Genomic DNA, 15,887 nt, shown 5'->3' with positions numbered 1-15,887 from the left:
TTGAGTTGAAGGTGGTGGTCCTTCATCCAGGCAGAAATGGCTGTCAGGCAGGCTGCGATGCGACCAGCAACTGTCGGATCATCTGGTTTGAATGAGAGGTAGATTTGTGTGTCATCAGCATAACAGTGATAGGAAAAACCATGTTCCTGAATGACAGATCCTAGTGATGACATGTAGATGGAGAAGAGAAGTGGTCCAAGCACAGAGCCCTGAGGTACCCCAGTAGCAAGATGATGCGACTTGGACACCTCACCTCTCCAAGATACCCTGAAGGACCTACTGAGAGGTAAGACTCGAACCAATGGAGTGCGGTTCCTGAGATGCCCTTAATTCCAATTGGAAAGACAGGAAAGGACCATTCAAAAGCATCAAATTATAGGCCAATTTCTTTAACATCAAACTTATGCAAAGTAATGGAGAGAATGATAATTAGCTGATTAAATTATGTAATAGAAAAGACGATGGATTCAATAATATGTCTAGAATCTGAAATTAGAAAGGCAATAGCGAATAAGGAGGTGTTAGTAGGTGTGTTCTTTGATGTGGAAAAGGCTTACGATATGCTTTGGAAAGAGGGACTTTTAGTTAAATTAGACAGATCGGAATAAAAGGAAAAATGTACAATTGGATTATGGATTTTTTGATTAATAGGACCATACAAGTAAGGGTCGGAACAAGCATTTCTAGGACTTACTCAACAGATAATGGGACCCCACAAGGAAGTGTGTGCAGCCCAGTTTTATTTAATATAATGATAAATTACATATTTTCAATGATTGGACAAGGATTTGGTAAATCTTTATATGCGGATGATGGTGCCTTGTGGAAAAGGGGAAAAAATGTAGTATATGAGGAAAGAAGTATGCAGAAAGCAGTGGAAAAATGGGTAAATATGTGGAGTTTTAGATTGTCGGTAGGAAAAACTAAAGTGATATGTTTCTCAAAAAAGAAGAAATCACCAAATATTAAACTAAAGATTTATGTTAGAGCAGGTAACAGAAATTAGGTTCCTAGGAGTATGGATGGACTCAAAACTAATTTTTGCATCACATATAAAGAAAGTAATAGATGTAAAAAGGGAATTATTATTTTAAGATGTTTAGCAGGGGTAGATTGGGGTGAAACCCGACAGGCATTGAAAAGAGTATATAGTGCAATGATTAGACCTATGATTGATCATGGCAGCATAGTATATAGTTCGGCATCAGTATCAATATTAAAGAAGGTAAGTAGTATTCAATCTCAAGCACTAAGAATAGCAAGTGGGGCATTTAGAACGCCAGTTTCAGCGATGCAGGTGGAAATGGCGGAGTTATTCTATTTGATAGTTTCTAGTTTTTATGGATACCTGTGCATGTAGGTGTAGAAGAGAATGAGGTGGTGGATAAGCTGGCAAAGTCAGCATTGAGAAAAGAAGAGATTGATATAGAAATTCCTTTAAGTAAAACAGAAGTAAAAGGTATTATTAAAACAGCAGTTGTAAGTATGTGGCAAAATGTGTGGAATAAAGAGTCAAAAGGAAGACACTTATTCAGCATTCAACATAAAGTGGGGATTGAAAGAAAGGTATATGGAAACGGAAGAGAAGATACTGTTATAACCAGGCTCCGTATAGGACACTCTAACCTTAATTATTCATTGCATACAATAGGAAAAAGTGAGACAGATTGCTGCAAATACTGTGGAATAACAGAAACAGTTGAACATGTGCTCTTAGATTGTGAGGCATATAATAGACAAAGAAAGCAGCTTGTTGAAAAACTAAGAGATATGGAAATCGATGACATTTCAGTTAAGAATATATTTCAGAATGCACAGAAACAGTTAAGGGTTTATGATTTTCTGCTAGAATATTTGAGAGATACAGATTTGATTAGAAGAATTTAGTTGTTTATTTTTATTATTATTATTATGGTAACACTTTATTTTAGGGTCTTTTAACTAGTTGCTTATTAGCATGCATATTAATAGAATATTAGCTATTTATTAGTACTTATTAAGCACATATTAATGCCTTATTCTGCATGAGCTTATTCTATATTCATAATCCTACCCAATACCTAAACTTAACAACTACCTTACTAACTATTAATAAGCAGTAAATTAGGAGTTTATTGAGGGAAAAGTCGTAGTTAATAGTTTATACGTGTTCCCTATACTGAAGTGTTACCATTATTATTTTATTTATTTATTTATTTATTTTTCTGTATATAACACTTTTGTTCATCGAGGCCTCACACTCCATCCCAGTAGGTGGCAGAAATGCACCTGAAGCTGGTTTGCCAACCACCATTAAATACAAAAGAAGAAGAAGAAGAAGAAGGAAAAGAAGGTTTGCTTTAAAAGAGAAGAAAGGAGGGCATGTTAATGGAGTGTGTTTAGTGGGGTGAAAGAAGGCCGAACATCACCTTTTGTTTGGGGAGTTAAGTGAATTATATTTCAAATGTTTAACTGAAATCCCAGTGCACATTTATTTGATGTATTCTTGACAAATGTTTATTTTATATTGTTTAGAAGCTCACAGAACACTCTGTTATGGGGCTCTAAAAGAGAAAAAGGACTGTTTGTGCAAATACCTACTGCAATATTACCTGGTTTGGATTACTCCAGTGGGATTTAGTGTCTATAGTGACTATATAGTTTCATCGACTGCTGAGTCAGTTTCTGTTTGCACATCTACAGCATTCAGACGAGACCTTTTGCATTATGAACTATATATCCATTACTGCTGTTGCATTCTAAAACTCTTTGATATTCCTTTCATACTTTATTCATTTCTGTTTTGTCTATTTGTGCTGTAGTGTTTTGGTGGTTATTGTTTCATTACCTTGGGTATTTAATTCAATCAAACAAACTATAATTTATGTGGAAATAGTTTTTTGGGGTTTGAATTTGATTTATTGGTTATTGGTTTGTTCTAAGCATTGAGTTTTGTGTTGATTTGTGTTGTTTTTGGGTTCATCGATGTGTTAATTTTTACCATCTAGTGTTTCAATATATACAGTTTTTCACTCTGTTATTAAGACTCTTTCAGTAATTTTAAACACAACCAATAGTAAAAGTGAATCCCCAATTTATGTAACTTATTGTCTAAAATTAAGGTGAGGTAGATAAAACGTGACTAGAATCATCTACTGAGATGGCTGGTTCTACACTTCCGTAACTAAAATAGTGAATTAATTATAGCAGTTGTAGTGTTTTCAGAGCTGTGAGCTCACTGTTGAGGTTTGGAAACATGTTCCTCTGAACTCAGTTTAACCACATCGAGCAGTGATCATCTCTGAACCCAGTTTAGACTGTTGATTCTGAATCATTCTGATGTCACTTCCTTTTCTTGCTTTAAGTGCTGCAGGACATTCAACTCTATCTTTTCAGTTACAGTTTTTCTCAATCGATTTGACACATTTCTCCAAACTCAGATCACTGTTCCCAAAACAGTTAACTCAGCGATCTGAACACTTTGTAATTGTCCTGAACAGATTGCAAGTTTACATTTATTTCACACAAACTGCAAATCATTTGAACCATTTTCCCAAAACACTACATACAAAAATTCTCAGATGTTTTCATAATAGTTCATACATCCAACCAAAACTTTAATATATCAGGAAAAAACAATCACAGCTATTTTTACTGGCTCTACACAAATCACAGACATCTATGTACCATTTGTCCAAACACAACAAACAAAACTCTGGAATTTGTCATATTATCAAATGTTGTGTTTTCAATTAGCCCCAAACTGATATCTGCTTGATTACAGATTTTTACAATCACTAGGACACATTTCTCAATAATTAGGTCACTTTTTCAAAACTCTTCACACAGTTCTCCTAACCAACTTTCATCTTGGCACAGAGGTTAACTTCACATTCAAAATGCACTAAATCTACCAAAACACTTCATACATGTCTCAAATCAACTCATTCTTCCAGAACACTAGCAAAGGTTTTCACTGAGCAAACACACTTTGTCACTCATAAAACATCGACTTAAAAACACTAACATCAGTTAGCATTATACAATGTTTTCTTTTTTTAAATTTCTTTACAAAACAAGAATGACACTCTCTACTGCTTATAATTCACTGCAGTTTATGTTACATGGTCCATGTTTACATTACAGAACAAAATTATTGTTGTGTCTGAGTGAGAAAAGAATTCATGAAATTTGAGAGATGTAGTCATTGAATGCGTTTTGTGCCAAAGCAATGATAATTGATCCTCAGTTTAGCCCACATAGACTTCTGTTGTGCTCACTGTGTGAAGAGTTTTGCAAAAGTGACCTAAGTATTGAGAAATGTGTCCTAGCGTCTGTAAAAAAACACAGAAAATGCAGCTTTCCTAAATGTTTACGCATTTATCACAATTGCATTCTGTAATATAAAGGGAAAGAATACATAGAGCAAGAGAAGGGGAAAATAAAGAGGTGTAAGTGTAAAGGTGGTGGTGTGGGTAGAGGAAGGGTGTAATGAGAAGGAAAGGAAGAGGAACATATAGAAGGAGATCATATATGAGGAGAGAGGAGGAAGTAAAAAAGGAGGATTGGAGAAGAGCTGAGTATAGTGGAGGAGATTGGTGTAGAGGAAAGAAGAGGAGAAACTGTAAGAAGAAATGGACATGGTGAAAGTGGACAACAGGGTGGAAGAGGAGGATCTATGATCATTGTGTCAGAGTGAAAAGGGTTGTAGATCTCTCTCAATTACTGATAAAAACAGCTCATTTCAAATATGGATAGATATATTTACAAATATTTGGTTGTACCACCTGACAAAAAAAGTGTAAAAAAAAAAATTAATAAATAAAAAATTAATTGAAACACTTTGAAATGTTGAGTAACAACTGAAACTTGTTTAAACACATTGTTCATGACTCATTACATCAGTTTTGAAAAGATTTTTTTAAGAATACCTTTTTTGAAGCTTTATTTGCTCAATGACCCATATTACAAAACCTGTTGGAAATACATTAAAATAAACGTGTATATTGTGTATGTCTCCGGCTAACTCGCTTTATTACTGTCTTTCTGAAATACTTCTGCTAATCAGCTGTGGGCCACTATTAACTAAAATTGAGTCCATTAATGCAGATTGTCTGTCGTTCTTAATACTTTGAGTAATGATAAAGGATGGGCAAGATTTGTTTTACAAACTTTATTGTTACATCAGTCATTGACGTTAGAGCTCGGCTATTGTATGTGCTGTTATTGATACTGTTAGCACTGCAATACATTAGAAATATACACATCAGTTTGTTGATGGACATATATGTATATGTAACAAATCTCAGGAAAGGAGACATTAGACACAATTGCAGAGGTTTTATTAAGAAAATGAGTAGCAATCATTCAAAATTTTAAAATAAAATGCTAAAAACAGCAATGAACAGACAAGATAGGAGAATCACCAAATCAGCTCCAACAGAGAGGATTATACAAACAGTCTGAGTCTGTCCATTACTGTAAATTGGTAACACTTTATTTTAGGGACTTTTAACTAGTTGCTTATTAGCATGCATATTAATAGAATATTGGCTACTTATTAGTACTTATTAAGCACATATTAATGTCTTATTCTACATGACCTTATTCTACATGCTTAATTCTACCCAATACCTAAACTTAACAACTACCTTTCTAACTATTAATAAGCAGTAAATTAGGAGTTTATTTAGGGAAAAGTCGTAGTTAATAGTTTATATGTGTTCCCTATACTAAAATGTTACCCTGTAATTATTATAATTAAAGCAGTTTATATATTAAACAAATAGAAAATGACATTGAACACTGTAGGCAAATATCCATTTGTATCCATATATTCATATAAATGAAAAACAATTAAATCTAAACTTGATGGCATCACTGTTTCCTCAGGGTGCTTAGAGTTTTTTTCTGTTTTCAGAGAAGAAGAAAATTAAAAAATGAGCAATCCTCTATAAGTTTTTGCTATTTTAAATATTATTGCAGATTCACTCAAAACTCAGCAGTATTTTATTGTAATATTGTAGGCATCTCTATTTCCTCTAGGTGCTGCGAGTCCTTCCTCCCTGCAAAATAAATCCATTCATTGATCTCTCATAAGTGTTTTTACCATGATCGCTGATTGTTCCAGATCAGATGAGTGTGAATCATCAGATTGTGTGAAGCTCAAACTCACCAGCTCTTCTTGCACAGATAATCTGAAGAAGAATCACAGTAGGAGCAGCAAACACTGCGATCTCAACAATCATCACAATCACTGCAGGAAACACGTGTGGACAGAAGAGAGAGAGGAAGAAGAGATTGAATCTCTGAAACTGCACATGACTGAAGTCAAGGGTATTAAACAATGAATGATTATTGACAAGCATTTCCAGACCGACTGATAGTTTCAGTGTTATAAAGCTGTCGTCATAAATGAACTGCAAGCAAAGACGTGTCGTACCTCTGAATAATGATCCAGCGGTCCTACTGACTTCAGTTTCTGATGTGGTGACAGCTGGATCTGTGGATCACGTCTGTTAGTTCAGTTCAAACATAATGTAACATCATCATCATAATCATCATCATCACATAATACTTGAGCTTCACATCACAGAAATGATGAATACGTGACCCTGTGTGAACTTCCACTGTTGATTTTAATCATTTAAGCTCAAAAGTACAATATATACGGTGAAAGAGTATATTTACATTAGCTTTTATACTGACTTCATGTTTGTGTGGGAAAGTGAATGATTGAGGTCTACAAATTCAGTAAGGTTTGATAAGCTCTTTCTCAGTAATTGGCACTGTAAACACAGCCCATATCAGTGTCACCCTCAGACAGTCTTCAGATCAGTTACTGGAGATGATAAGTGTCACGAATGTGGCTCTCGCGCCTCCTCCTCCGCACCACCGGAGGGAGCCGTCACCTGAATATTGACTGGTTTACATTCGGACTACGTTTCCCATGGGCCCTCATTCCTGGGACTGATTGCGCACACACCTGCACCTCATTACACTCACACTATTTAAGACACACACACACACACACCCTTTGCGAAGTCTTGATTTGCCCCGGTGATCACTACTGAGCGTTTTCTTGTGGATTGTATTTCTGTTGCCGTTGGACTGTTTATTGGACTGTGTTTGTTTGCCGCCTGCCCTGATCCTTGCCTGTTGTTTGGACTGTGTTTGTCTGCCGCCTGCCTCGACCATTGCCTGCCCCTGTTTATGTCTCTGCCTTTGCCCCTGTCTGCTTTGGTGTTTATCTTAATAAAGCTGCAAATGGATCCTCATTCTGCCGACCCGTCATTACAATAAGAACCTCCTGTAAGTGAAAGTGACATGTGAAGGCCAAGTATGGTAACTCATACTCCGAATTTGTCCTCTGCATTTAACCCATCTAAGTTAGTGTGTTCACATTAAGAGTAGCGAACACGGAGCGCCCGGGGAGCGATTGGGCGTAAGGTGCCTTGCTCAAGGGCACCTCAGTCATTCCTGCCGGTATTGAAAATCATATGAAAACAGTGAAAACAGACAAGACAAAAAATGGGATATGGTCAAAAGATCATATCTGTCCATTGAGCCATGCGATATAAACACAGAGTCTTCTGAAACTGAGTTAGGAAAGTTAGTTTCTCACCTGAATACTTGACAGTGTATACTTGATTTGATGAAAGACAGTGATGATGTACCTTTAGTTTCTGGTGTCTTTATAGTTGACTTTGTGGTGTGGTCTGGAATCAGTGCTGTCGTTGTAACATCTTGAGCTGTAAAGGATGAATGTTAGTTCAGATGATTCATACTGTAGAATAATACAATGATATTTTAATCAGCTAACAGAGACTCTAACCTGAATACTTGACAGTGTATCTGACTGAGGTCTTGACTTGATTTCTGAGAGTAAGCCGACATCTCCACTCTCTGTTGTCATCTTCATTCAGGAGTGTTGTAGTCAGATTGATGATACAGAGTCCTGAAGCTGATATCTGATATCTGGAGTCTGTCTTCAGATCAACACCAGACTGATTCACCCACAACAGATGAATTCCCTCAGAACGGGCCCAATGATCACAAGATTCTCCATCATATGGATACAACTGACAAGAGAGAGTCACAGAGCGACCTGGACTGATCTCAGTCTGTGAGGATGATGATGATGATGATGAAACTGAACACAAGATACAAATCACATTACAGACTTTAGTCTTTTCTGCAAATGTGAGTTTAAAGAGAGAATGGTGTCCTTTTAAAATTGAACATAATATAATTCACAGAAACACTAACCATGAAGAACATGCAATGAAACACGTGCATCATTTCCTTGTCGTTTGTCATTCACATATTGTTGGCAGCTGTAAAATCCAGGATCTTCTTTTGTGACGTTCTTGATGTTCAGAGAGCAGTCAGACCCCAGACTCAGTCTCTCATGTCTCTCTGTGTCTTTCCTCTTTTCCCCTCCAGTAATCAGTTCATCTGTCCCTGGATGTCTGAAACTGTCATAGATCCATGTAGTTGATGTGCAGTCAGAAAGAGCATTATTACAGGGCAGAGTGGCTTTTTCACCAGATCTGATGAACACATCAGTGTCATCCACTCCACTGGTACCTGAAACACAAGCATCATACAGTCTGATCATACAGTCTTTTCCTCACTTAATGCAAAAAACACACTCTCCAGAATGAACTGTTTTTCTTCATCAGAGAGCTGTTCAGATCACTCACACACTCTTAATATGAAGATAATGTTGCATCATCAGATGTTTGAGTGTGACACTATGTCCAGTATCAGGAATAATACATTTTGTACTGTATCAATACAAAACTTGAATGTGTGCAAGAATAAACTGAGCATGTTCAAATGAACTCTTTCCCAGACTAACTCCACTAAATGTCTTTAGAGAAAGTACAGATTTCTTTACCTGTGAGAAGTGAGCAGAGAATGATCAGTCCCAGCAGACACAGATCACACTTATCAGACATTTTCTGTTTCTGTCAGTCTTCCTCTTCATAATATGCTCACAACTCTTTCTTTAAATATCATCAGCTTTTCCTGTGTTTTTTAACTTCCTATGATCTACTCTGTGCCAGTGCATGATGGAGAAGTGTTGCTTCACAGCTCTCTTTTTAATATCGACTGCCTAAAAATAACCACTAACCTAAGGGGAACAGATTTGGCACGACACTGGTTGTGAAACATGTTCTTCAGCGTGAATTTGTAAGTCGTGAAATGAGTATCTGAAAGAATATAAAAAAGTGTAACCAAAAACACGGTTCCTTGTGTTAAAATTGCATTTGTTGAACTTCTGTAGAGTAAACTGTAGAATTGTTGAATGTGTAAAGACGCTAGACAGAATAGTATAGTTGTGATTTTGCTGTAAAAAAAAAAAAACGTTTTATTATGTATAGCTAACAGGGGAGCTCTAGTAAGCACATGTACATCTCCAAAGTGGATTTACATAAATTCTAAACCATATCCCAGATAGCATGTAATCATTGAAACAATGTTGAGTCAATGTTGATGCGTCAACGCTAATTGTATTAAATTAATTTAACAAAGTGATGTTGTTTCAGTATCATTCTTGCACCCTCAGTTAATGTTGAAGCAATGTTGAGATTTCAACCACAAGTCAATGGTAATATTATTGATTCAACATTATGAAGTGATTTTTTTTCAACATCACTTTTGCACCCTCAGTTACTGTTGAAACAATGTTGAGATTTCAACAAAAAATCATTGATAATATCATTGAATCAACATTATGATGTGGTGTTGGTTCAATATCACGTTTGCACCTGCATTTAATGTTGAAACAATGGTGAAACAAAAAATCAGTGGTAATGATATTGAATCAACATTACACTATTATTGATTTTACATCACTGCTGTTGAATCAATATTGAAATTAACAAAAATAATCTATGGTAATATTGTTGAATCATTACACTATGATATTGATTCTACATCACTGCTGTTGAATCAGCACTGAAAATAACAAAAATAATCTTTGGTAATATTGTTTGATCAATGTTACAATGTGATGTTGATTCTAAATCACTTTTGTTGACACACTGAAAATACAACTGAAAGTTAATGACAAAATAAAACAGTGTTGCCATCTGATGTACCAAGTTAATGTTGAAACAACATTAATATTTCAACTACACTTCAATGGTGCGTCAACAAATTCCTGATGATTTCAAAGTTTGGGGAAAACCTTTTAAATTATAAATGACACCTTTCCAGCAGTTTAGTCGATTTATTTTATTTAACAGTTTAACACAATCAATGACAAAAAAAAAAAATATATATATATATATATATATATATATATATATATACATATATAAGAGATCATTCTTTAAAAAAAAAGAAAAGAAAAAGAAAAAAAGGTGGACAAAAGCATTACAACCTTTAAAAATAAAATTAGCTTCGGAAGTCTTATGTCTTTATAACTACAGGTGGTCCAAAAGTTCAGGTTTTAAAAATCTGTCTTGCATCAGACCACTGCCTCTTTTCCTTTGGGTGCTCTGAAATCTGAAAACGAAAGCATGATGTTACTTAAGAGCTAATCAGTTCAGTTGTCAAACATACAGTCACATTCAAGAATGTTAGGTAATATACTAAACACAATATGATTCACTTTTTTGGTAATGTTGGTAATCAGACAGTTGACGGTAGCCATTGATTTCCATAGTAGGGAGAAAATACAATGGAAGCCAATGGCTACCGTCATCTGTCTGATTACCAACATTCTTTAAAATATCTTCTTTTGTGTTCAACAGAAGAAAGAAACTCAAACAGGTTTGGATCAACTTGAGGGTGAATAAATGTTGACAGAATTTTCATTTCGGGGTGAACTATCCCTTTAACCCTCATGTACTGTTGCAGGTCAATTTGACCTATTTTGATTTTTGAGTTGTTGGAAATACCAGTTAACCTATGTTTTTTTTTTTTTGTTTGTTTTGTTTTGTTTTGTTTTTTCTAGGAATGTTGTGACTTTTTCTCATTTAGGGTCATGAACATGCAAAGTTTCAACACACTGATGTGTTGTGAAATGTGCATACAGAAATTTTATACGTTCTTACTGTTCGTGGGTCAGTTTGACTCATATAGGAAGCTATCAAAAGCACCTGTACAGACCAAAAATACAAAACACTTCTGTGTTGTTAGTCAGGGCTCTTCAACTCTAGTCCTTAAGTGCCAGTGTATTCCTGAGTTTAACAATGTTTTATTTTCAAAGTTGTTCCAACTTAAATTGTTAAAAAAAATCTTGAATACTTCAGAGCACAGACTTAAGTTTGGTATCTTTTTAAAGGGAACACTTCAGAGATTATTGTACAAGTAAAGACAGTTGTAAAAGTTAAGTTTAAGAAAAGTTATAGAAGTTTATGAAAAATTAAAATATATAAAATATATAAATATTTTACGTTGATACCTCAAAAATAACTTTCAGAAAGATTTTTTGCGCACAGTACCAAACTTTTTCACTAGATGACATTCAGACTCCACCAGTGACCATATAAGGACTCTTCGATTTTCATATATGGTTTGAGTGATCTAAACCATATATTTCCATACTTTTCAAAATATTTATGAAGTGGACTTCATATTCAGAAGTAGTTTGGGCAGTAATGTTAATATTTGATTTGAAATCAATCCCTAAAACACATATAAAAAACATACAAAAAGAATCAGAGCATGTGTTATAGTTTGGCACCACATCACAGATTGTAACAACAGTCCACTGAGACGAGTTGTAGTTGAGAACCCATGTGCAGTTTATTTAAATAATCAAAATTAAACAAAACAATGACTTGACTAGACTTGACTTAACTAAATGAACAAAACATGAACATAACAAACTCACCAACAATAGGTTACAAAGACAATACTTGACAAAAAACAATGAAACATGAGGGCTATTTATATACAAGGACTAATGACAAAAAAAGAACACCTATGAACAATCAAGACAATGACCTAATCAGAAAACAGAACAAAGAAACCACATGACTAAAACAAACAATGGCAAGCACATGGCAAGATCACATGAGGAGCAAGGGAATCACATGACAACAAGAAGCACTTAGAAAACATAACAAACAAAGTGATGAAACATAGCATGAAACATGAACATAACACCAAACAAGACATTACAGAAGCACGGCTCCTGATGCCCAACATAAACCAAAACAAGACATAGTCCCGGAGGGTGGTGGAGCGGAGGCAGTCTTGGCGGAGGGATGGTGGGCCAGGCCCTTGCAGGGAGACAGGACCTGGACAATGGCATGACAATAGCGGGCCTGGGTCATGGAGCATAGGCGGACCTGGGCCGTGGAGCATAGGCGGACCTGGGCCGTGGAGCATAGGTGGACCTGGACCTTGGAGCACTGGCGGACCTGGACCTTGGAGCATGGGCAGACCTAGGTCATGAAGCATGAGCGGACCTGGTCCTTGAAACATTAGCAGATATGGACCTTGGAGCATAGGTGGACCAGGGTCATGGAACAGAAAGTCCTGGAGAACTGGCAGACCTGGGCCATGGAGCAGAGGGTCCTGGTACACTGGCGGACCTGGGCCATGGAGCAAAGGGTCCTGGTGAACTGGGGGACCTAGGCCATGGAGCAGAGGATTCTGGTGTACTGGAGGACCTGGGCCATGGTGCAGTGGTCGACCAAGCTCTGCAGCTGCTGGAGCTTGGTACCTAAAGCCAATATAGGTACCTATATAGGAAACTTGGGCAGACATGATGTGAGGGGGCTCTGGTGAGGCAACCATAATGGCTGGAGACTCTGGCATGGCGGCCATGATGTGGAGAGGCTCTGGCATGGCCATGACGTGGAGAGGCTCAGGCATGGTGGCCATTTTGGCTAATGGCTCAGGCGTGGCAGTCATCTTGTGGAGAAACTCAGGCGTGGCAGGCATGACGTGAACAGTCTCTGGTTGGGCTGGCATGACATAAACAGGCACTGACCTAGCTGGCATGACGTGAACAGTCTCTGGCTGGCCAGGCATGACGTGAACATTCTCTGGCTGGGCAGGCATGATGTGAACAGGCACTGACCTAGCTGGCATGACGTGAACAGGCTCAGGCTTAGCAGGCATGACGTGAAGAAACTCAGGCTTGGCAGGCATGACATGAACAGACCCTGGGGTGGCAGGCATGATGTGATCAAGCTCTGGCATGGCAGGCATGACGTGGGCAGGCATAACATGAACAGGCATGACGTGAACAGGCCTTGGTGTGGCAGTCGTGGTGTGGAAACACTCTGGCGTTGCGGGTACTGTAGGATTGCGGCACTCATCATCCGCAATTCCTACAGTAAATGAGGATCCACTTAAGAGAAGGGTGGGGTCTATGTACTGGGCCAGGAAAAAATTGATTTTCCCCCGCATTTGTGATCAAATGGGTTCATTAAGTCCATGGCGAAAACTGTCCTTTAAAGCTAGAGGTGGGAGAAAAAAGAAAAAAAAATCGATACATCAATGCATCGTGATTCTCTCTCCAACGAATTCTCAGAATCGATTCTGAGCTTAGTCTTTTTCAGATGCACAATGCTTCAAACTGCTTGCTTCCAATTCTTCACACACATACACCACTCGAACCTTCCGTAAAATAATCTTTCATAAAGTTCAAAAAGGTTGAAGCGAATTACAATGACATTCGCAGGCTTCACTGAACAGGATGCGCTTTGTTTGATGTTGCTGTGCATGGTCTTGTCCATTGGTATTTTCGGTAACACTTTAGAATAATGGTCCGTCATTAATAAGTAACAATGCAGGAAGTAATGCGGGACAAATGAGTAGTACTACATTAACCCTTCAGCTACTACTATTAACTAATATAGAAACAAGCTTAACTAATCAGTAAGTAATATCAAATTTAAGACTAAGATAGTTCCTTATTAGCTAATCAATAATTACAGAATGAGATTGGCATCATTAATAACTAATAGGTAACTATGACAAATTATAAAGAATTACTAATTAATTACTAATCACAACATAAAGTGTCTGAGATGTGAGCAATTGTCTTTTTTTTTTTACTCTCAACGTGGTCATGAAATGCATCATTAATTACTCAAGTGTTACCTAGTCACTATGCAGGAACTACTAGTGATCTGAACCATTATTTTAAAGTGAAAAACATCTTTTTCACTTTAAAATAATGGTCCAGATCACTAGTAGTTCTTGAAGAATGATTAGGTACTTGATTATTTACACTGTAAAAAATGAATGTGATTTTAACGGTAAAATATTCTAAAAAAAAAATAAAATAAAAAATTATTAATTGGTTAACAATAAGTTCCCGTATTATATACAGGGAAAAACTGTAAAAGCTCTAACCAGACATTTTATGTAATTTTCATACTAAAATGCTGTAAATTTTACAATTTTTAGAAGTAAAAAAAGAACAAATCAATGTATAATTTAGTCAAAAACTGTAAACTGATATTTCCACAATTCCCTGTGTGACACTCCACATTTTAAAGTATTTTGTTTAAAAAATCATGTTTCTTAATAGTTTTTGTTATCTGTTATGTACATTAGGGTTTTATGTTACATCTTCTGTTGTTTAATGAATGTTTATCGCATTATGTAAGTGTTGTGGGTTACTATGATGGTGTTTTGCGTTTGCGTGAATGACTCTGTGCACCTTTATATTAGTATATACTTCAGCTGGTGGAAAAGCTATTTGTGATGAACTCTGATTCTTCATGTGGCTTTCTCTTTTAACACCTGCATTATTATGGTGGTTGTCAGCATATGTTAAAGGTACAAAACAGATTTTAGTAGTAGTGTGCATTGTTCAGTTTATTGGTTTACATTCAAATTTTCTTGTTGGTAAATTACAGTTTTATACTGTAAAATTTACAGTTTGCTCTGTAAATGTGTTTAGTTTTTCCGTATTTTTTACAAAATTATTCTGGCAACCACAGCTGCCAAAATTATTTTGTAAAAACTATGGAATTTTTTTTACAGTGTAGCGATGCATTTTATGACCATGTTCTGAGTAAAAAAATAAAATCTTCAAGAACTACTAGTGATCTGGACCATTATTTTAAAGTGAAAAAGATGTTTTTCACTTTAAAATAATGGTCCAGATAACTAGTAATTCCTGCATAGTGACTAGGTAACTCTTGAGTAATTAGTGATGCATTTTGTGACTATATTCAGAGTAAAAATGATGACTGATTACGTCTCAGACACACGATAATGTTCTTTACAATTCGTCAGTTAGTTAATAGTTATTAATGATGCTAATCTCATTCAGTAATTATTGATTAGCTAATAAGGAACTATCTCCTAAATTCGATATTACTTACTGATTAGTTAAGCTTGTTTCTACATTAGTTAATAGAAGTAGCTGAAGTGTTAATGTAGTACTACTCATTAGTCCTGCATTACTTACTGCATAGTTACTTATTAATGACGGACCATTATTCTAAAGTGTTACCATATTTTCTTAACAAATGCATTACGAAGGAATCATTTATGTCGTTTGGAATGCAGTGGACTTTATACATTTAAAATATGAAACTCACTTACAGAAGGCTGCTTTCGATATCAAATGCTGACACTTTGTTTGTGAAGAGTGCTCGAGTATCCTGCTGTGTGCAACTCCGTATAAGTTGTTTAATGTACTTGTGTCTCAAAATAGTTTTTTTGATGCAAAATTAATGTAAACACAGCCAGTTTTGTCTTAAGGGATTAAATGGACAGGACAAACCGCATTACTTGTTATATATCAAAAGAGATCCGTGCGTGAATGCAACTTATTAGATCTCCCGCAATATAAGATACTTTGGATAAATGCATGTAATGTAAAAGTAAATGTAAAAGTTGGTGTACTTGTTTACCAAGGAGACATCAGTGCAGTGAAGAGCTTGAGATGTGAGATGTGAAGAAAACAGAAAAATATC

At 36.2% G+C, this 15,887-nt stretch overlaps 2 protein-coding genes across 10 annotated transcripts in view; one reads left to right on the top strand and one right to left on the bottom strand.

The window, feature by feature from the left end:
• LOC127513098 (uncharacterized) overlaps positions 1 to 9,048 on the bottom strand; it is a 122,046-nt gene extending 112,998 nt beyond the window's left edge. For 3 of the 9 annotated variants that reach the window (XM_051894665.1, XM_051894681.1, XM_051894698.1), the window contains exons 1-3: positions 8,882 to 9,048; positions 8,248 to 8,568; positions 7,814 to 8,131 (exon numbers count right to left, since the gene is read on the bottom strand). In XM_051894665.1, the coding sequence (XP_051750625.1) occupies positions 7,814 to 8,131; positions 8,248 to 8,568; positions 8,882 to 8,942 (700 nt within the window). In that variant the 5' untranslated portion in view covers positions 8,943 to 9,048. The remainder of the gene's footprint in view (positions 1 to 7,813; positions 8,132 to 8,247; positions 8,569 to 8,881) is intronic. The other 6 variants (XM_051894674.1, XM_051894666.1, XM_051894670.1 and 3 more) reach the window with 2 other exon arrangements.
• Positions 1 to 15,887, top strand: part of LOC127513090 (cytosolic phospholipase A2 gamma-like) — a 115,696-nt gene that overhangs the window by 33,493 nt on the left and 66,316 nt on the right. The gene's annotated exons all lie outside the window — the stretch shown is intronic.

Source organism: Ctenopharyngodon idella, chromosome 5, assembly GCF_019924925.1.
Source record: "Ctenopharyngodon idella isolate HZGC_01 chromosome 5, HZGC01, whole genome shotgun sequence".
Taxonomy (NCBI): domain Eukaryota; kingdom Metazoa; phylum Chordata; class Actinopteri; order Cypriniformes; family Xenocyprididae; genus Ctenopharyngodon; species Ctenopharyngodon idella.
This window is presented reverse-complemented; position numbering and strand designations above follow the sequence as displayed.